Here is a 20,301-nt window from a genome sequence, read left to right on the forward strand (position 1 = left end):
TTTGATGTCATCATGAGTTTTTATTCAGTGCCAGCTCCAGGATGGGCGGAGGGCTAGTCATGCACAGCCTTGGTCTCCCAGCAGGCAGGGCTGGCTGGGAGTCAGGGAGGGTGCAGAGCAGGTTCGCGTGCCTGGAAACCCCTTCACAGTGGGTAGAGCTGCAACCTACTGGATCACACAGCATCGTGAGGGATAACCTGGGCTACCCCATGACCATGCTCTCAGCAGGGACAGGCCACTGTGGGACAGGCCTCTGGCCTCAGCTGCTTGGGTCACACAAAAAGCTGGGGGATCCAGCAGCGCTCAGTGCTCAAGTCACGGGTTAGGTTAGTCTTGTAAACACAGCAGCCCAGGCACAGGATGGGAAAGACATTCCCCCAGAAGCACACAGCAAAGCTGAAGTCGCCTTAGGCCTCTAGAGTGGCAGGAGGCTGTGACAACCAGGGAGATTTCGTGGGCCTGGGTCGCCATGGTGGTACCCTGTTGGTGTTGCAGGGGTCGGGCGTGGTCCTCACCTGCTAGGCAAGCGCTGCTCAGGCCCTGCAGGGGTCACATTTCTTCCCCATCTTGATGGTGCCCTTAGATTTGTCAGTTATGTCTTCCAGAGTGCATGGGCTGTTCCACCTCATCCAGTGACTGCTATTCGTCCATCAAACCCCCGCCTCCCACACCTCCTCTAAGCCCAAGCATGCAGGGTCAGAGGCAGAGTGTAGTAAGACAGTCTGGGCTGCTCACACGGAGGATGCAGCCCCCAATGGAACTGTGGTCCTGTTTCAGCCTCCACAGTTCTGGGATCACAAGCATGTGCCAACACACCCAGCTCCCAAATCCTGTTCAAACTGGGCTGGGACTAAGAAGGGGCCACACACATACACTTGGAAAGGTCAGGGGACACACTAGAAAACACAGACGTTGCCCAGAGGGCTCTGCCTTGGCCCAGAGAACAGGGTCTGCAGGCTGTGCCCCAGGGGCAGAGGCCAAGACAGCCAGCCACCTCCCCCAGGGCGGCCAGCCTGGATATTGCTTATAAAAAGTAATAAATTAGTTGAGAGGACCTGCTACTTACAAGTCACTGACACCCCGTCCCAGCTCTTCTGGGGAGGGAGCACACTCCAGCCCTGTGTCTCAGGCTGATGGTCGCCCCCATTCAGGTGACTTTGTGGAAATGACAGGTCCGTGAGGAACCAGGGATGGCGGTCAGTCTCTTGTGGCTGGCCCTGGGGTGCCAGGAGTGGCCTCCGCACCCTGCACAGCAATCTTGGGGACGGCTCGAGGCGGTCCAGGCTCGTCGTCGAAGCTCACCTCCTGTACTGCTTCCTGCTTTTTGAAGGAGTCCCTGCGCTCAGAGAGGTGCAACCTCCTCATGACAACCAGCTCGGACTCGGCGCCCCGGCCACGCCATCCTCCCTCCCCCTCCAGCGGCTCACTGGTGCCCAGGCCCAGCTTGTCGGCCGACTGGCCCCTGCGCAGCCTAGGGGACCTCGCAGGTACGGGGATGTGGCCTGGTAGGGGCGATGGCGAGCGTGGCGGAGGCGTGGGCACTGGTGGGCAGGCCAGTGGGGATGGGGGGATGCTGCTGGTGGACTTGCGGCGGCCGCTCTTGTGACGAGGTGGCCCAAGCTTGGCTGCCAGGCCGTGCAGGGAGCTGGGACGGGTGTGGCCGGTGGCAGGGGAAGCCGGGCTGCTGGAGCTTGGGGACACACTGGGTGGGGACGCTGTGTCTGTGGGCAACAGCACCTGCTCAGTGTCCACCTCCAAACCGGCGAGAGCCCGTGCCCTCCACCATTACCCCCCCAGGGGCGTGCCCTTGACCTACGGCTAGAGAACTCCTACTCATCCATCAAAGCCAGGCCTCATTTAACCCCCCACCCAGAAGCCTCCTTTGCCTCCTCTTGACCTGACCTCCTCAGTTGTTTGTGGACAATCCACGGGAGTCCTTCCCACCACCCCTCAGCTCAAGCACACCCCCAGGCTCCCTGCTGATCCCTGTCACATGTGGACATGCTTGTGTCCTGAGAGCTGGCATGATGACCAACCGCCAGCAGGCCGTGATAACTGCCTCTCTGGCTGAGAGGCCGCCCACCTGCGGGGGTGTCGGGCGCAGGGCTGCGGCAGGGCGTGGTGGGGCTGGGGGACAGGCTGTGAGTGGGCGATCCAGGGAGGCTCTCGCTGGAGGACAGAGAGTGGTGGAGGCCTGACGAGAAGCTTCGGCTGGTGTGGAGCACAGAGGATGGCTTGGAGATCCTCTTAAACAGAGACTTCCGCCTGGGGACACGCATGGTGAACGGTGAGGGAGGCCGAGCCAGCTGTGAGAGTTTGGGGCCACCGCTCGCCCTGCTCACCGCTCGCCGCTCGCCCTGCTCACCGGTCCTGGGTCTCGCGCCGGCGGCTGCGCTTGCTCCTGCGGGCCATGCGGCCCTTGGCCGTGTTCTTCCGCGCCGGGCCCACCTTGATGGAGGTGTTCTCCAGGGCCGTGGTGCGTAGGGAGATCTTGTTGCCACTCTGTGTGAGGGACACCAGTCACCCGAGCGCCTCCCAGGGACGGGCACCTGCGGCTGCAGGAGCCCCGTGGGGTGGGGGCTGCAGGCAGGCGCGGGCTTGGGCGGGGTCCGCGGGTCGCACCTTCAGCAGCAGCTCCACCACGTCCATGTGCACCAGGCCCAGAACCGACTCCCCGTTGACGTGCGTGATGAGGTCGCCTGCACGCAGTCCCGCCTCCTGCGCAGGGCTCCCCTCCTCCACACTCTGCAAGCAGGCACCACACAGCTGGTCAGGACCCCTGCACCTGTGCTGCTAAGCCTCAGTTTCCCCGAGGTACGGAGCAGGCCGGGCCCAGTCGGACAAGGAGAACATGCTGGTTCCCACGGCCAGGACCGCAGTGGGGCTCTGCAGGGTTAGTCCGGGATCAGGCCGGGCCAGCGGAATGAAACCTCACCCAGACCACATGGTGCACCGTGTACACGTCGCTGTCGCCCATGTAGACACGGATGGCACGCAGGCTGAAGCCGTACTTCTTGCCCGAGCTGTGGATGACGATGGGGGGCTGCAGGCTGCCATACACGGGCGATGGGTCCCGGCTGGGTGACGAGTCTCGGGAGGAGGGGTTGGAGGACAGCGAGCGGGGTGACAGGGGACTCATGAGGGGACCCCCCGCTGCCATCATCTGTGGGGGCAGCAGGGACACTGGGCTGGCATCTCTGTCCTTCCACACCAGCCCCCCCGGCCCCCCCCCCGTCACGAAGCCAGGCACTACCTGCTGTGATAATGAGGGATAAGGCAGACACCGAGGCGGACTTGGGCACTCGGCCACCGCCACCGCCACCAGCAGAGGCCCGGGGCTTCTCAGGCCCGGGGTCTCTGGGGCCGCCCAGGCGGCGACCTCTGCCCCCATCCAGAGGCCGAGGCGTAGAGTGCCGGGCACCCGTGCTGTTACTTCGAAGGCGGGCGTGGCTGAGGACAGCAGTATCAGCTGAGGGGACAAATGGGGTGAGTTTGACACCTCTCCATCTCTCCTCCCCACAACTGCAGGAAGCTAGACTTAAGTAAGGTCCTGCGAGTGTGGGGCCGCCTTATTATAAATGTCTGTGATTTCTGGAGAAACTTCTATTCCTGTTTCAAAACCCATCTCAAACATTCCCCACTCTAGAGATTTCCCTGGGGGCACCTACCAGAAAGGTTGCAGGGCTTGGGTGCCACTGGGGTGGCGGAGGGTGGAGGGTCAGGCTCCCCCAGAATGAAGACAGGTTTCTTGGGGTCAGCAGGCCCTGAACCTGCTCCCTCATCTTCAGATGAGAAGGCAAATTTGGGCATCGTGTCCAAGCTGATGGTGTTGAGGAGAGACGGGCTGGGCCCCCGGTCAGGTAGCGGGGAGGATGGCAGACAAGAGGGAGCCCAGGACCGCAGCCTGTTTAAGGGAGGAGCCAGGCCGCTCAGCCACACCTGCTGGGGACTCCTCTCACCCCTGAAAGCCCAGTTCTCAATTCCCACCCTCTGCCAGCACTGTTTCCGTTGAGTCTGGAACTTAAAGGATGGAGTTTGCTACTCAAGCGCGTTCTGAGTAGAAGGGGCCCCAGGGCTGAGCTGTTGTGGAACACAGCAGTCTTAGGAGTACCAGGCATAGGGAGTCGAACTGTCAGACGCCGCCCACACCGCATCCTTGTCTCCTGGCCAGTGGGTAGTCCTTCAACATCAGACTTCACCATCTGGCTCTCCCTGGCTCTCCTGCCCACCTACCGGAGGTCGGCGCTCAGCCGCCGCCCACTGCCCCCGTCGCTGCTCCGTTCCCAGCCTTCCTCTCGGTCCGCACTGAAGCTCCTCTCGGCACACGGCGGGGTGGGCTGGACGGCCAGGAACTCAGAGCTGCTGTACACCTGCGAGGGTTGCGTTTCAACGGCAGCGACAGGGAGACTAGGGGCACACTCACCCCGGCGCCCAGGAAGGTGGGCGGCAGAGAAACCCCCGTCCCAAACACAAACCAAACTCAGAGTGCGAGCCGCCGCCAGCCCTACCTTGCTGAAGCGGTGGGAACAGGAGGAAAACTGTGGGATCTCCGTGGAAGACTCCTCATCATTGGTCTCGTCGTCCTCAGAGCCCAAGTGTCGGTAACGTTCAGAGCGCGCTGTAGGGGTGAAGGGAGCGGCTGGGTACACCTGGGAGAACCCCCGACAAGCGAAGGCAGGGTGGGCGGGGCGTGAGGTGCTGGCTTTCACCCCGGGTGAAGGTGCCTTACTGTCAAAGTAGCTGGTGTCATCCTCAGCTTCGAGTTGTGGGACAAACTCTGCCTTGTGTCTCAGAAGCCCCGCCCAGTCCAAGGCCAGGAAGAAGGGGTGCTGCTTCACCTCGTGGGTACCCCCTGTAGACAGGTCAGCTGAGCCCTGTGTGACCCCGCTCCCTACCTCCCTCTCCCCTGGATGGGGCCAGAATAGACCCAGGAGCACAGCCAAGAACGGCGAGCACCAGCCAGACCCAGCTACTTCAGAGGCTTATACCTGTTTCTAGTTAACTCCTATGCACTCTTCAAAACCCCAGCTCCAAGCTCCCTCCTCCACACAGCCTGGTAAGCCCGCCTTGAGTGGACCCCAACCGAATTACCAGTTCCCAGCCTCTCCATCGGGCTCTGGCGCAGAAGCCTCGTGATGAGATCCTGGGCATCGGCAGGAAGCGCCTCGTCCCCCTCAGGCCACACGATCTCATCTGAGGAGGGAGGAGTGACACGATGCCCTTGCTAGCACCTTCCAACAAGTCCCCCCAAATGCCTGCAGCTCTGGGCCGCCGCCTCCCGGTGTGAGACCCCTGCGGCCGCCGCCTCCCGGTATGAGACCCCTGCGGCCGCCTCCCGGTCGGTGTCAGACCCCTCGCTTTAGACGCACCGCTGACCACCTGTCCAAACAGCTCCTCAGGCGTGTCCCCGAAGAACGGCACGCAGCCCACCAGGAACTCGTACAGGATGATGCCCATGGCCCACCAGTCCACCGGCTTCCCGTAGCCCTGGCGGAAGATCACCTCAGGCGCGATGTACTCCGGGGTCCCACACACCTGCGAGGAACGGGGGTGAGGCTCTCCCGGGGAGGAAGGGGGGGTGAGGCTCTCCCGAGAGGAACGGGGGGGGGGGTGAGGCTCTCCCGGGGAGGAACGGGGGGTGGGTGAGGCTCTCCCGGGGAGGAACGGGGGTGAGGCTCTCCCGGGGAGGGACGGGGCGGGCTGAGGCTCTCCCGGGGAGGAACGGGGGGTGAGGCTCTCCCGGGGAGGAACGGGGGTGAGGCTCTCCCGGGAGGAACGGGGGGGGGTGAGGCTCTCCCGGGAGGAACTGGGGGGAGTGAGGCTCTCCCGGGGAGTAACGGGGGGGGGTGAGGCTCTCCCGGGGAGGCTGGCAAGGAAGGCTTGAGCCCTGCCCCTGGGCTGGGCCGCACCTGCTTATCCACAAACTCGCGGGCATCCTTCTCGATGTGACCTTCATACAGGTTGGTGGCCATGCTCATGAGGCCGATCTTGGACAGGCCGAAGTCCGTCAGCTTGATGTGGCCAAGGGAGGTGATGAGCAGGCTGTGGGCGGGGCCAGGACACTCAGCTGGTAGGGAGGCCAGAGCCTGGATGGTTGTCAGGACTGTATGGCTGAAGTCCCCACTGTACAACTGGTTTTGTTTTGAGACTGGTTTTCATTAGACAGCCCATGTCCCCATGCGTAGGCTTTAAAAAATCTTTTTCCCCCCCAATGTGGCCAAAGGTAGCTTCAAACTCACTAGGTAGCGCAGGCTAGCCTTAAATTCCTAAACCTCTCCTCAGTCTCCTGAGTACTAGAACAATACATGTGTGCCACCATGTCCCGCTAAGACCTTATATTCTTATGCATTTTGTGAATAACATTTACTGCTTAAAAATAAAATCCCCTGGCCAGGCGGTGCTGGCTCACACCTTTAATCCCAGCACTCGGGAGGCAGAGGCAGGCGATCTCTGTGAGTTCGAGGCCAGCCTGGTCTAGAGAGAAGTTCCAGGACAGCCTCCAAAGCCACAGAGAAACCCTGTCTGCAGCCCCCCTCGGCCCCCCGAGTTCACTTTCTTCACTCATGTATGTCTGGGCTACATGAAGAAGCGCTTGTGACTACTGCGTGTGCACTGGGCTACTGGACATCGAGCACCGAGGTGAGCGCCCGTGCCACACACACCGGCTGAGCTGAGTGCAAACGGCCCAGGTTCTGAAGGCTTCTGCTCACATCTCCACGTGGCAAATGCTGAGACACCGGCAATTCCCGCTCACTACAGACGGCACTGAATACCAGCGGCACTCACTTCCCACAGAGTAGGTGCTCAAAGTGTCTGCCCTGCAGGGTCTCTGTGACAGTCAAGTCCTCAACTGAGCTGTCACTACTGAGCTGTTCTGGCAGCCTCCCCAGAGCCCCGCCCTCAGCCTCCCCAGAGCCCCGCCCCAGCGGTGCTCGTGCCCGCAGCCTCCCCAGAGCCCCGCCCAACCACCCAGAGCCCCGCCCAGCGGCGCCCGCGCCCCCACTCCGGCTCCTACTTGTCAGGCTTGAGGTCGCGGTGCACGATGCCGTAGTTGTGCAGATACTCCAGCGCCAGCACCGTCTCCGCGAAGTACATGCGCGCCATGTCCACAGGCAGCGGGCCCATGTTCTTCAGAAGCGTGGCACAGTCGCCGCCTGCACGGGGACCTGGGTCAGGCTTGGGCCCCGCCCAGGCCGCCGAGGTCGTCTGGGGAGGCTGGGCTGAGCTCTACTGTGGCCCTGCGCGCACAGCCGGTGCCTACTAACAGCAAGCTCTTCCCTTGCCAGTGGCCTTCGTACCGGAAGCTCCGTCCCCCGCCCCGGGGCCATCATCCTGAGCCCTCCAGGGACCCCAACAGCTGTGCCCGGGGCGGGGCGGGGCGGGCGCGGCAGCCCGGGGGCCGCACCTTCCACATACTCCATGACCATGCAGAGGTGGCGGCGGGTCTCAAAGGAGCAGAACATGCCGACCACGAAGGGGTTCTCCGCGAAGGTGAGGATGTCACGCTCCACGAACACCTGCTGGATCTGGTTGCGCAGGACCAGATTCTGCTTGTTGATCTTCTTGATGGCGAAGCGCTGCCGCGTGCCCCGATGGCGCACCAGGTAGACCGCCCTGCGCGCAGGAGCCGGAGGCTGAGCAGCTGTGGGTCCCCAGGCCCACACCGCACCAGGGGACCCAACTCACCCATAGGCTCCATTGCTGATGAGCTTGATGGTCTCAAAGTCGCTCTCACACGGCTTCCTCCGGGATGGACCACCCAGGTCTCGGCTCTATACAAAGGAGAGCTCAGCTCTCACTAGAGCTGTCCCCTGGGCTCAGCGGCTGTCTCACTGACCACCGCTCCTCACTCTTCCTCCAAACTTGGCAAACCAGTGTGGAAGTTTCTTAGTTTTTTTTTTTTCTTTGCAGAGGCTGCTTCCAGGCAAACTCCTATACATCCTTCAAGACCCACCTTTTTAGTGCCCTTTCCAGCCCACACCATACATGGGAGACCTCTATGATGGGGCAGTTCCGCTGCAGCCACACCCCCGAAATCACACCTGTTTATCAAGCATCTACTTCCAGCCACCCAGGAAAGGGAAAAACATGGCTACCTCAGCTTGTAGCTCACCTCAGGGTATCCAGGAGCTGGGGGCTGGTCTTCATCAAGGTCATTCAGGGGCTGGATCTCTGTCAAAGGATGCAAGATTTATTTCTTTTTAAACAGGATTTCACTATGCAGCCCAATAGCAAGAACTATAGAATCTTCTAGAAAGGCCATGATTTGGGATTTTAATGCTCCGGATGGATGTTCCTCCACCCCAATATGTCCTTGCTCTAGGGGATGGCAGACAGCAGGCTCCAGTGAGTCTCAGTGTGCGTTAGTTACTCACGGTGGCAGGGCCAGTGTCTTGGGGACAAGGACCCTGGGTTCGAGTCCAGGCCCGCCGTGCCCTGGGCGCCCGTGACTCACCTTCCAGCGGGTCCTTGGCCAGGCCCAGCTGGCGGATGATGTAGCGTGGCAGGTCGGCCTTCACGCCCTGATCCTCGCGGGCCTGGCCCTCAGCGGCCTCCAGCAGATGGTAGAATTCCTCGGGGTCGAACTCCTGGAAGGAGAGGCCGTGAGCCCCCGCCCCTCACGGCGCCCCCCGAGCCCCAGGACTCCCGGGGCGGCGGCCCACCAGGCACTCGAGCAGCCGCGCCGGCCTGGAGATGATGATGAGCAGCTTGCGGACCAGCTGTACGATGAAGCCCACCTCGGCACTGTCAGACCGCTCGTGAGCCTGTGGGGCACATGGGATGAGGCCACGCCCGCCGGTGAGGCCCCGCCCGCTGGTGAGGCCACGCCTGCTGAGGGAGCCCAGCCACCAGCGGGCGGGGCCGTACCCACATTCCCCCCCCCAGGCGTGGTCCTCTGCCGGCCCCGCCCCACGCACATCCTGCAGCAGGCGCTCCAGCTTGTCCTGCATCTCCAGGAAGTAGCGGGAGGTGACCAGGGCCTCGCCCGACTTGGCTAGGCAGTCCCGCGCCAGCTCCACAATCTGGTGGTGGATGAAGCCCAGGACCCCGTCAGCCAGCGCCAGGCGGCTGCCAGGGGCGAACGCTGCCAGGAAGTCCTGCAGCCGGCCCTCCATCTGTGCGGTGGCCTGTGGAGGACGGAGGTGAGGGGCGGGGCAGCGGGGGCGGTGGGGGGCAGACGGGCGCAGGGTGACACGGGGGTGTGACGGGGCAACTGACAGACACAGATGTGGGGCTGGTAGGGGGCTGGGCCGCAGGGTCATTCGGTAGCCGGGTTGGGGTGACCAAGGAGAGGAAATGCCTCTGCAGGGGCCGCGTGGGCGGGGCCGGGACTGGTAGAGGGCGGGGCCGGGCCCTGGCAGAGGGCGGGGCCCTGGCAGAGGGCGGGGCCGGGACTGACAGTGGGCGGCAGCTGCGGTGCGGGCGGGTGCAGCACACCTTGGGGAAGCGCTCCCGGTACACGTGGTTCATCATCACGATCTCATTGTCGAAGGCTCCCGACGTTCGTCCAGGGCTGAAAGAGTGACAGGAGGGTGAGGGCGCTGAAGGCACGGCCTGTGCAGAGGGCCCCGCCCAGCCTACCTGAGGCTGCGGGAGCGTGGGCGCAGGCGCGGGGACCGGCCTCCTGCGTCCTCGTCCACCACGCTCTCCGAGCTGCGGAAGTGCTTGGACAGGAAGCGCAGCTCGTCCGCTGTGGGCTGGAAGGGAAGCTGGTGGAGACGCTCTCGGGAAGATGAGCTTGACTGCCGAAAGGAAGGCCAGGGTCACAGCGGGCTTAGCGCGCACCCTGCCAGGCACCGCCGAGGACGCCCCAGCCCACTGTTGAGCCCTCCCGGCCAGAGAGGGACCCCACACCCACACGCCGCCAAAGGGCATGGCCGGCCCGTCTACCCCATCCACCTGCCCGTACCGACACGGTGGAGCTGGGCGTGTTGGTCCCATAGCCGGAGGATGGGAGAGAAGCAAGCGACCATCTTCTGCCATCAGCCCTGGAGAGAGACAGGGGCAGATGGAAAGGCAGCCTGGCTGTGCTGGGCGGGATTTGCAGCAGGCTGCGCTGGTGCATTCCCAGTTTCTGGATCAAGGACCCCGCTGACAGCCAGGTCCAATGCTTGTATTCTTCAAACATTGCCTCCAGGGAGCTCTCCCTGATGCCTGCACCCACCCAAGCTTTGGCCTGTCAGTTGCTGATTTGGGGATCCCTGTGCCCAGGCCCTAGGCACATCATGTCAGCTCTTGGTTAGTGAACAGTGTGGCTGACAGAGTTAGTGATTTCTGAGTATGGCTGTAACCCCTTTTCCTTCACAGGCCTCCGAAATGCCTGTCACTGTTGGAAAAGTGGCTGTGGAGGGCCGTGTGTTTGCCAGGGCAGAAGCCACAGGGGAGACGCCCCTGTGACAGGCCAGGACACTCACCTCCGGGCAAAGGGGAAGTTGATGGCTGCTGCAGCAGAGAAGTTGCGAGGGCTGTCCAAGGGGCTGTTACCTGCTGAGAGAAGGGGAAGGCGGAGTCAGGGTGGAGCTAGGACCCAGCCACCCGCCTGTGTCTCCCCACTCACCTGTTGGGACAGATAATGGTGACAGAGGCCTGGAGACAGTGGGTGAGGGTGTCCCCACAACAAGGCTCTTCCGGTTTCCACTGCGACAGCTGTGGAGGGAATGACAAGCTACATGGTCAGCTCCAGGACCAGGGAAACACGTGCCCGGCTGCGAGTGTGCCCGGCTGCGAGTGTGCTCAGGCTGCGAGTGTGCCCGGCTGCGAGTGTGCTCAGGCTGCGAGTGTGCCCGGCTGCGAGTGTGCTCAGGCTGCGAGTGTGCCCAGGCTGGATGCAGTTGGGTTACAACTACCGCTGCCTCCCCTCAGGGGGTCCCTTTAAGGGTCTTTAGCAGGTGGTTCTGAGATCCACTGGGGTCCTAAGCAAACTTCCCTTTTTGTTTTGGGAAAAGGGTTTGTATGTGTAGCTCTGGCTGCCCTAGAACTCGTTCTGTAGGCCAGGCTGGGCTTGAACTCAGATATCAGCCTGCCTCCTGAATTTGGGATCAAAGGAGTGTGCACCACAACCAGCTCAAGCATCTCACTCAGCAGCGGCTGGACTCAGAGGTGACTCAATGCCTCTCTCCTGGGATGACACGGGGGACTCAACCTGCCTCAATGTTCTCTTCCATCCTTGTTACCACTGGTACCATGCTGGGAGGACGCCCGTCTAGCCTCCTGGGGACACTGGCACATGACCAGGACACACTGAACTTGACCCTCACACGATCATCCCTGCCAGGCACACTGAGTTTCAGGGAGAGACAGGTGGCGCCCTTGAGCCCATGGCTGTAGGAAGCAGGTATTTCCTATGTTCCTGAAGCCCATGTCCCCACCTTCCCAAGATCCCACCAAACAGCTTCCTGGTGTGGTGGCACACTCCTTTTTTTTTCCTGAGACAGGGTTTCTCTGTAGCTTTGGAGTCTGTCCTGGCACTTGCTCTGTAGGCCAGACTGGCTTTGAACTCACAGAGATCCTCCTGCCTCTGCCTCCCGAGTGCTGGGATTAAAGGCGTGTGCCACCAATGCCCAGCTACACTCCTTTTTTTTTGTTTTGTTTTGTTTTTCGAGACAGGGTTTCTCTGTGGCTTTGGAGGCTGTCCTGGAACTCGCTCTGTAGACCAGGCTGGCCTCAAACTCACAGAAATCCTCCTGCCTCTGCCTCCTGAGTGCTGGGATTAAAGGTGTGCACCACCACCGCCTGGCCTACACTCCTTCTTTTAATCCCAAATTCTTTGTGAGTTGGAGACCAGCCTGAGCTACAAACAACAAAAAGCTAATTTGGCCCAATGAAAAACCCAAAGTCAGCAGCATGGTGACTCTCGGGCTGAATTTTCCTGTTCTAACCTCTGCCCCCCCTTCCCTCCTAGGATCCCATGTCCCTTTGGCCACCTGCCCTGACCCCCACACACACTCCCACCCAGGCCTCTGGCCCCTCCTGCCCCCTGGGCCTCCATGTTGTCACAGGTGGAGCCCCTGGGTCCCTGCCCTCTTCCCCACCCCCTCCAGTCACCCAGCAACAGCGGCGCTGACTGACAAGGAGAGCGGCCCACACAGCCCTCCGCCAACACAGCGCTGTAGAAGTGTCAGAGAGGGAGCACAGGGGCCTCTGAAGGAGGCAGGGAGGGTTTTGGGTAATGAGGGGCACAGCTGCGGGCCGAAGCGGCAAAGGGCAGAGGCAAGAGAGTGCCAGGGAGCGGAGCCCAGCTGCTGTGCCTCTGTTTCCCTACCGGACACCCAGAAGGTGCACAAAACCAGCACGCCCTGTGTAACAAGCCTTCAGGGGACTTACACTCTCAGAGCCTGATGCAGGAGGCCACGCCCCCAGAGTCGGCTACGCCACAGGTGTGGAGGCAGCAGTAGCGGCCAGCCCTGAGTTGGGGGACCCACCAACTGTGCCTGCTCCCTACGCGGGGACGCCAGGACTGCGGGTATCAAGCGTGGGAGGGATTGCCCCCTAGGCTGAGGTGTGGGTGCAGAAGCGGAACCCACAGGTCCCTAAAGGACTTCCTGCGCCCCCCCTCTGCACACGACACACACAGGCAGCCACACCCTCTCCCTGCCCCCGGCTGCCCCCACGTCCTGCAACGGTGGCCAATGAGATTGCTTGGTTCCTCTCCCTCGGGCTTACAGGCGAGGCCTTGAAAACAACCATGTTGGACACCTCGGCGAACCTGGGATCATCCCGCTTGAGCACACATTAAATGCCAACTGTTTACACAGCTCCTGGTATGCCAGCTCTAACAGGCCTGCAAGCCATGCAGGGCCCTGTAATATCTCCGGGCAGCACTCAGGGTTCTCGCAACCCAGACTCTGCCTATCTAGACAAACGTAAACACAGAGAAACCAGCGCACAGAGATGCTGGGAAACTGCTTGGGGGTCACACAGCATGGTACTAGCTCCCTGCAATTTGAACCTGGGTCTGGTTGAGGCAACACCTCACTAGGCCTCTGTACCTTGTAGAGGAGGACCTGGGTCTTGGCTACAAACCCACCACCCACTCGTCAGCCAGGGCCACAAGTATTTGCATCTGCGCCAATGTTTCCACTGAGCGCCCAGCACAGAGCGCTTCATTCTTCCCAAATTCCTCGCTTTGCGCAGCCAGAGTCCAGGGTTCGAATCCCGGGGGTGTCCAGCTCGACCCTGCACTCCGAGCCGCCCCTACCTTTTGGAACGTTGTAGCAGCGCACCCTTAGCCAAGCGGCTGCGGTGTCCTGGAGCCGCCACCGCCGTCCAGTAGCTGGGGTCCGACATGCTGCCGCCCCCCGCGCGCCGGGGCCTCGGCCGGATCGGCTGGATTCGGCCTGAGCCCCGTGGAGCGGCCCGGCGGCCGCCGGCTACCAGGAGCGCGCGGGGAGGCGAGGAGGAAGCGCCGCCGGAGCCCCGCCCAGCCGTGGGGCGGAGCAACAGGGGCGTGGCGTCGCTATGGAGGAGTGGCGTTGCCAGGGCCCGCCACTAAGGAGCCTCCGTTACTATGGCTCTGCCGGAAACGCTGGGATGGAGCTCAGTTAGAACCCGCATGTGGCGCCGGGCGTCGTGAGGGCCTTGACGGATGGCGCCCGGCGTTGCTAGGGCTCTGGAGCTAATGTGGACGTTGCTATGGACCCCAGCATCATAGGCAGGATTTTGCTAGGATTCTGAGCAGAGGGGGCGGGGTTACCTGGCCGTTGCTAGGGCTTGCGTAGCGAGGGCAGGACGTTGCTATGGACCTCAGCAGGCCTGGCAGGGCGTTGCTACGGCTCTAGGCACGGGGGAGAGGGACTCTAGGATGAGGGTAGGACGTTGCTATGGACCTCAGCAGCACAGGCAGGACGTTGCTAGGGTTCTGAGTAGAAGGGGCGGGGTTACTCTCTGGGAGGTGAGGGCGGGGCTTCGCTAGGCCGGGTGCAATCACCGGGGCGTTGCTTTGGTATTTACCAGGGGAAGCGGGGCGTTGCTGGGGCCTGGATGGCGGGGTGGGTCGGCGGCGGCACTTGGGCTGGTGCGGCGGGTCTGTCCCTCTCCCTGGGCTATCAACCCTGCCCGGCGCTGCCCCCTTCCTTCCGGGTCTGTAAAATGCCCGGGGTGAACGCGGCGTGGAGGCAACAAACCTTGCGTACAGAGCCACGAAAGCCATTACCAAAGGCGAAAAGTCACAAACACTTAGATACCAAAGGAATAAGTCCTTCTCCCCCAGGTCCTAGTGGCGGTCGTTCCGACAGCACTGGGCTCCCGCCCGGACCATTAGACATTTCGTATACCGGCCTTGCTGGGATTTGAAGCCCAAACCCCATGTCTGGGATAAGAAGACAGTCAAGGAAACTGAGGCACAGGTCCCCAGGATGTCCCCATTCCATTTCTCTTCTCAAGTCACCCCCAGACACTGGACATCAGGTGTCCTCCTCCCTTGCTGGCTGGAGCACAAACCATATACTCGATAAACATTTACTGAACACCTACAGTTTGCCTGCCTCTGGGACACCTAGGGGTGGCCTCAAGGGGGTGGTCCTTAGCCTCAGATGGGAAACAGAATAAACAGGAAACAATGGAGAATTTCAAAGAGTAACTTCAAAGAAAGAGGGATGTAGTCCAGCTGGGAGAGTGCTTGCCCAGCATGGAGGAGGCCCTGGCTCCATGCCCAGCATCTCATTGGAATTGTGGGCACACACCTGTCATCGCAGGACTTGGGAAGGAGGACTAGAGCTAACCACACAGGCTGCATTAAGGTTCAGGTTTATTGAAAGAGCAATAGGGAGTCATGGATGGTGTTTGAGATTACCTGCCCCATGTCTGTCCTGAGAAGCAAAGACCTTTAGAAGTTGGGGTGGAGGTTGAAGACTCCAATGAGAAGCTGGGTGGCTTCCAGTAACATCATGGTAGGCCCCGAGAGAAGAGATGCGCGGATGGGCTGGGGAGGGGTCCAGGCGTGACAGAGGATTACAATGGCTACTTGTGATTCTGGGTGTCAGGTCTGAGTCCCTCACAAAAGGCTCAAAGCCTCCTGACTCTGGGGACCCAAATGGGGATAGAGCCCTGGATTTCATAGACACAGCTCATTCACCGCTATTCCCTCACCCCTGACCTCAGTCCCAAAGCCCTGACCACTCCACACCCCCACTGACCTGGCACCCCATCTCCCAGCCCCTGGCCTCAGTTTCCCACTGTGGAGAACTTGGCCATGCTGACACAGGGTGCCTGCCTAGAGGGGGGGCTGAGTGTACAGGAAACCCTGCTCACACTCCTAGTCCGCTCCCTATTGCTGGCCCAGCAAAGCTCCTGTCCTGGGGGCGGGGCCTAATGCCTTCTGTGACCAGCTCTGGGACTCTGGCATGGCCCGTCTGCTGCTGCACCTTAAATGGCAAGGGTCTAGGTGCATCTTACCCAGACCATCCACCCTGTCGCCTCTTCCTGCATGCCACAGGGCTCGACCACTGTCCCTCAGCCCCAAATCCTGTGTTCCACGGTAAATCTGCATTCCACCGGGGGCAGTCTCTGTGTCCTAGAGGCCAACTCGAGGTGGCCTTCACCCTGAAGGACAACAGAGCCCCTACCAGTTCCCATTCATTCACACCAGACCCGCATTCCTGCCCTGAGCATACAGTGCGAGCAGAAAGATTCAGGTCAGGTCTTTGAGGGTCTCAAAATTCTGAAGGAAATGAACACTCAGATATCACACAGGAAGATGAGAGCTCACTTGACAGCCACAAACACTGGCTGAGGCAGGAGGATTACAAAAGTTTGAGACCAGGCTAGCCTCCTACCTAAGGTGTATAAAAACAAACAAACAAACAAACAAAATAAAAACCAGTCTCACTCAGTGGTGGTGGCGCACACCATTAATCCCAGCGCTCAGGAGGCAGAGGCGGGTGGATCTCTGTAGTCCAGCCTAGTCTATACAATGAGTCCCAGGACAGGCTCAAAAGCTACAGAAACGCTGTCTCAAAAAGCAAAATGAAAAAAAAAAGTCTCAAAATAATAAAAAAACAGCAAACAAAACAAAACAAACCCTCTGTTTTGCACTCCTTTAAACCCAGCACTTGGGCCAGGCGGTGGTGGCGCCCGCCTTTAATCCCAGCACTCGGGAGGCAGAGGCAGGCGGATCTCTGTGAGTTCGAGGCCAGGCTGGACCGACAGCCTCCAAAACAATACAGAGAAACCCTGTCTTCTAAAACCAAAACCAAAACCAAACAAAATCCCAGCACTTGGGAGGCAGAGGCAGCCAGATCTCTGTGAGTTCCAGACCAGTGTGATCTACAAGAGCTACTTCCAGGACAGTCTCCAAAGTCACAGAGAAACCCTGTCTCAAAAAAACAAACAACAACAACAAAACAACAACAAAACCCTCTGCCTCAAAAAAACCAAGGACCGGAGGTGTGCCTCAAGGGTAGAGCCCTACCTAGAATCCCCCAGTAAGGGGGTGGGGTGTGGCTCAAAGGTGGAGCCTTTGCCTAGTACCTAAAAAATGAAAAAACGAAACAAAACGAAAAACCATGGAAGTCAGTCCTAATGAGATCCGTTTAGGGGGCGTGGAAGGCTGGAGTACATGTGGAAAGCATCCATTCTTCGGATGTGACGGAGGCCTTCACACAAGAAGTGTGTGTCGGGGGAGCTCACAGGGAGATGGCTCAGAGGTTAAGAGCACTGGCTGCTCTTCCAGGCTTCAATTCCCAGCAACCACATGGTGGCTCACACCCATCTGTAATGAGATCTGGTGCCCTCTTCTGGCCTGCAGGCATACATGCAGGCAGACACTGTATACATAATAAATAAATCTGTTTTTAGAGACAAGGTTTCTCTGTAGCTTTGGAGGCTGTCCTGGAACTCACTCTGTAGACCAGACAGGTCTCAAACTCACAGAGATCCTCCTGCCTCTGCCTCCCCAGTGCTGGTAAATAATCTTTAAGAAAAAAAACCATCAGAACTCTCTGAACAGAGCAGTGACAAGTGCGGAGAGATGGATGGGTTGCACATGATCTGGGACCTTAGGGATTGTGGGACACAGGAGGACTGTCTTCCTATAGTTCCTGGATCAAAGGGGCTCTTTCATACTGAGGTGTAAATGGTTGCCAAACAAATTAGATCCATCCTGTTCAAGTACAGGGAAGTGAAACGGACCTGTGTGGCTGCAGGAAAGATGGTTCTGCTGCCCTCTAGTGGTGACTGTGGGGACTGTGGCTACAGGCCTCCGTCTCCTCCAGGTAAAATCTGTTCAGGCACAAGTATCCCCCACCCAGGGTCCCTCTCCCTCCTTTGCCCTCCCCTGGGTTTGAGCCAAGGACTCAGAGATGCGTCTGGCTTCACACTGCCTCCCAGGGTGCCCCTGGGCCTCTTCCACCTACTCTACAATGAGTGGTGACAGCATTCCCTGCCTCCCACTGGGCAAACCCGACCAGTTCTGGGCACAGATTTCCTCCAGATGCCCCAGCCGCACAAGGCCTTGCCCCACCCCGCCCAGGACCAGTGCACACTCAGGCCTAGCTGTCCGGGGTAATCGTGACCTAGCTCTGCTCCCACCTCCAATCCACAGTCCCCTGCCCGAGGGACCAGCGTTGAACATGTCTCATTAGCTACTCGCGTGTTCCCTGGCCCCTTCTCCAGCCAGCTGGAGCCCTCTGAGGGGCAGGCTGGGGGCGTTTTACCTGGCACGCTGGTAGGTGCCTAGAAAATGTTTGCTGAGTGAATAAGGGTAACCCTGTTAATTGTCTGGACTTGAGTGTGGACTCCATAGTATTTATTGTGTGTCTTCCCCATTCAGAATCTAGAGACTGCTGAACAGCTTGCTTATCCTAAGGTGTAAATGGCTCCCAGGGAAGTCAGGAAGACTTTCAGAGGGGTTAGCCTGCCGGTAATCAGAGGGTGGTGTGGTGGCCAGGCTGGCCCCCAGACTGACGGCGTCATACCAGCCTGCCTCTGAGCCTCAGTTTCCTCCTCTGGGAAACGCGGTCAGGTGGAGCCGGCCTCGGGGGCGGCCTGTGTTTAGTGCAGCCTGGTTGGCCTTGTGTGTGACCAGAGGGAGGCGTTCCCAGCGGTCCCCGAGGTCACAGCCTAGCAGGGCCTTGGGAATCCAGCACCTGTCTCGGGAAGTCGCTGGGCTCAAGTTCTGGCGTCGCCTTGGACACTTGCCCAGCTCCACGGGGTCGGAGCCGGGGAGGGGGAGACACTGAAGCCTGGGGCGGCCAGGGGGCGTGAGAGGCCCGGGCGGAGGGCGCGCGTGCGGGGCGGCGCCACTCACCTCCAGGGCTGCAGGCCCAGTGACGGGCTGCACGGGCTGCACGGGCTGCCGGGGCTCAGCAGGCATGGGCTCTGGCTGCTCGGTGACAGACTGCAAGACAGAGGCTGGCGGTGACCCCGCGGCGACCCGGCGTGACCCCGCGGGCGCCCGGGGACCACGCCGCGGGGCTCGGACCACGGTACTCACTCGAGCGTCAGCGCGGGGATCAGCAATTTCTCCCTGCGGGACTTCATGGCGGCGCCGCGGGAACCGACGCGGGGTAGGACCGGGCGCCAGCGGACGCGCAGGGACTACGGACAGAGGGACGCGCACACCGAGGCTGCCAGGGGCGGGGCCATGCGCCGAGGGGCGGGGATGTGGGCGGGGCGGCAGGTGGGCTGAGGGGAGGGGCCATCGGCGGGACAATGATGTTGCTGGGTGGGACTAAAGGTCAGGGAGGAGCCGGCGGGGGGCGGGGTTACAATGTGTGGGCGGGCCCATAGATTGGGGGCGGGCCGTGGGAGGGGCTACCGGTGAGGAGCCGAGGTATGGGAGCGGGGCGGGACAGTTGTTGTGTAGGTACGGGTGAGGGGCGGGGCTATGTGGTGTCGGTGGGGCTTCCGGGAGAGAAGCGCACTCTGAAGACGGCGGGGCCGAGCTTCGCATAGCTGGGTATGGCTTGCGGCCTGTGGGTCCGGGCCTCACTTTGCGTGCGATGAGCACGGTGCCCGGAAGCAATTTGAGGGACTCGAGGCAGGGGCCTCTGAGTGGGCGTGGCCTCCATACAGGACGCCACTGAACTGTTTTGAGAGTGGGGACAGAGGCGGAGCCTCTCTCGGAGGGGCGGAGCTGAGCAACAAGTGGCTTCGTGCGTGGGCAATCGGGCCCACGGGACAGCGAGCTAACGGGGACTGCAGCCCCACCCTCCTTGGCCGGGTCCTGTGCCGCGTCGGAAGGGAAGGCGACCTGGACCCTGCGGACCGGGACCTCCCGCCGGATCACATCGGCGGCGTATCGCCTCCCATCGCTACCCACAGACGCCCAGGGCCGCGCGAGGTACAGCACGCGAAGCAGCGCGGCCGGCTTCCCGAGGACTCGGGCCCCCCCACTTCGCCCTTGAGATCCGTGCACCGCCCTCCTCTCGCCCCCGGCCCCTCACAACGCACGCAGGGCAAGGTCCGGCCCCGCCCCAGCCCATCCACAGTGCGCATGACTTGGGGTCACTGAGACCTCGCTCTCAGACCCCATATCCTCCTCTACCTCACCCGGTTCCCCCTCCACTGCCAAGGCTGGTAGCACCCCAGCACCTTTGCGGGTCCCTCTGGGATGCTATTGTCTTCACATTGGCCACCCCGCCCCTCTGCTCGTCCTCTGCTAGATGAAACCTCACCTCCTCCAAGTGACCCCCAGCGCCTCTCTGTCTCTTTCTGTTTAACTTCCCCTGAGCACACACATTTCACGGTCTCTGTCCCCATTAAGAACCCGAGCTGCCGCGGGACTGAACTGTCTCCTTCCCCTGTTTCTCCAACAGGGAGGGCCCAGTCCAAAATACACGGTACTTCTCAGCCTCCAACCGAGGCACACGCAGTCTGTCAAGGTAAGGTGTCCGGGGCTGTTGCTGTCAGTGAGCATGAGGCAAGGTCCACCCCGGGTTTTGTTTATCCGTCTGTAAACCAGGGACGCACAGAACAAAATGTTCTCTGAGCCCCGGATCTCCCCAGATGGTGCCAGCCCTGCCACGGGGTATGCAAGCCCATCCCAATGTACTTGGGTTAGAATAACTTTACCCCAGTGCTGAGGAGCAAATCTTCTCTCTTTTTCTACATTTACTTATCTAGTGAAAGGGATTTCGTCTCTGAACACACACCCGGAGGTCAGAGGACGAATTGTGGGACTGCGCTTGGGTGCGGAGCAAGACAGCAGTTGCCTTACCCACTGAGCAAACTCCAGAGCCTAGGACTCTCGAATCTGCGACAGTGCAGTTACACCTCGCAGATCACGGCTCTTTAATTTTTATTTATTTATTATTATTTATTTATTTTAAGGCAGGGTCTCATGTGGCCTAGGCCAACTTGGAA

The 20,301-nt window shown here is 60.7% G+C and overlaps 2 protein-coding genes and 1 long non-coding RNA gene across 13 annotated transcripts in view; 2 read left to right on the plus strand and 1 right to left on the minus strand.

The window, feature by feature from the left end:
- Mast3 (microtubule associated serine/threonine kinase 3) overlaps window positions 1-20,301 on the minus strand; it is a 25,603-nt gene continuing 5,302 nt past the window's right edge. The window contains exons 1-27 of one of the 10 annotated variants that reach the window (XM_040742097.1): window positions 18,431-18,578; window positions 18,245-18,334; window positions 10,559-10,647; window positions 10,416-10,485; window positions 9,911-9,989; window positions 9,583-9,743; window positions 9,439-9,514; window positions 8,919-9,128; window positions 8,664-8,765; window positions 8,456-8,588; window positions 8,114-8,172; window positions 7,687-7,772; window positions 7,406-7,614; window positions 7,016-7,154; window positions 5,910-6,042; window positions 5,370-5,535; window positions 5,092-5,193; window positions 4,730-4,852; window positions 4,509-4,618; window positions 4,234-4,370; window positions 3,669-3,904; window positions 3,251-3,469; window positions 2,936-3,153; window positions 2,623-2,745; window positions 2,366-2,502; window positions 2,084-2,265; window positions 1-1,721 (exon numbers count right to left, since the gene is read on the minus strand). In XM_040742097.1, coding sequence (XP_040598031.1) covers window positions 1,198-1,721; window positions 2,084-2,265; window positions 2,366-2,502; window positions 2,623-2,745; window positions 2,936-3,153; window positions 3,251-3,469; window positions 3,669-3,904; window positions 4,234-4,370; window positions 4,509-4,618; window positions 4,730-4,852; window positions 5,092-5,193; window positions 5,370-5,535; window positions 5,910-6,042; window positions 7,016-7,154; window positions 7,406-7,614; window positions 7,687-7,772; window positions 8,114-8,172; window positions 8,456-8,588; window positions 8,664-8,765; window positions 8,919-9,128; window positions 9,439-9,514; window positions 9,583-9,743; window positions 9,911-9,989; window positions 10,416-10,485; window positions 10,559-10,647; window positions 18,245-18,334; window positions 18,431-18,477 — 3,960 coding nt within the window. In that variant the 5' untranslated portion in view covers window positions 18,478-18,578 and the 3' untranslated portion in view covers window positions 1-1,197. Of the gene's footprint in view, window positions 1,722-2,083; window positions 2,266-2,365; window positions 2,503-2,622; window positions 2,746-2,935; window positions 3,164-3,250; window positions 3,470-3,668; window positions 3,905-4,233; window positions 4,371-4,508; window positions 4,619-4,729; window positions 4,853-5,091; window positions 5,194-5,369; window positions 5,536-5,909; window positions 6,043-7,015; window positions 7,155-7,405; window positions 7,615-7,686; window positions 7,773-8,113; window positions 8,173-8,455; window positions 8,589-8,663; window positions 8,766-8,918; window positions 9,129-9,438; window positions 9,515-9,582; window positions 9,744-9,910; window positions 9,990-10,415; window positions 10,489-10,558; window positions 10,648-13,198; window positions 13,396-18,244; window positions 18,335-18,430; window positions 18,579-20,301 lie in introns of those variants that run through there. The other 9 variants (XM_040742095.1, XM_040742098.1, XM_040742096.1 and 6 more) reach the window with 9 other exon arrangements.
- LOC121139123 lies at window positions 6,042-10,248 on the plus strand. Its single transcript, XR_005875977.1, has 4 exons — window positions 6,042-6,796; window positions 7,287-7,491; window positions 7,912-9,143; window positions 9,494-10,248. It is a non-coding gene; the product is annotated as an uncharacterized LOC121139123 (long non-coding RNA).
- Window positions 18,821-20,301, plus strand: part of Il12rb1 (interleukin 12 receptor subunit beta 1) — a 23,204-nt gene continuing 21,723 nt past the window's right edge. For both annotated transcript variants that reach the window (XM_040742100.1, XM_040742101.1), the window contains exons 1-2: window positions 18,821-19,279; window positions 19,755-19,820. The gene's annotated coding sequence lies outside the window, so the exon portion shown is untranslated. The remainder of the gene's footprint in view (window positions 19,280-19,754; window positions 19,821-20,301) is intronic.

The sequence above is a fragment of the Mesocricetus auratus genome, unplaced genomic scaffold (assembly GCF_017639785.1).
Source record: "Mesocricetus auratus isolate SY011 unplaced genomic scaffold, BCM_Maur_2.0 Super-Scaffold_6731, whole genome shotgun sequence".
NCBI classification, from domain to species: domain Eukaryota; kingdom Metazoa; phylum Chordata; class Mammalia; order Rodentia; family Cricetidae; genus Mesocricetus; species Mesocricetus auratus.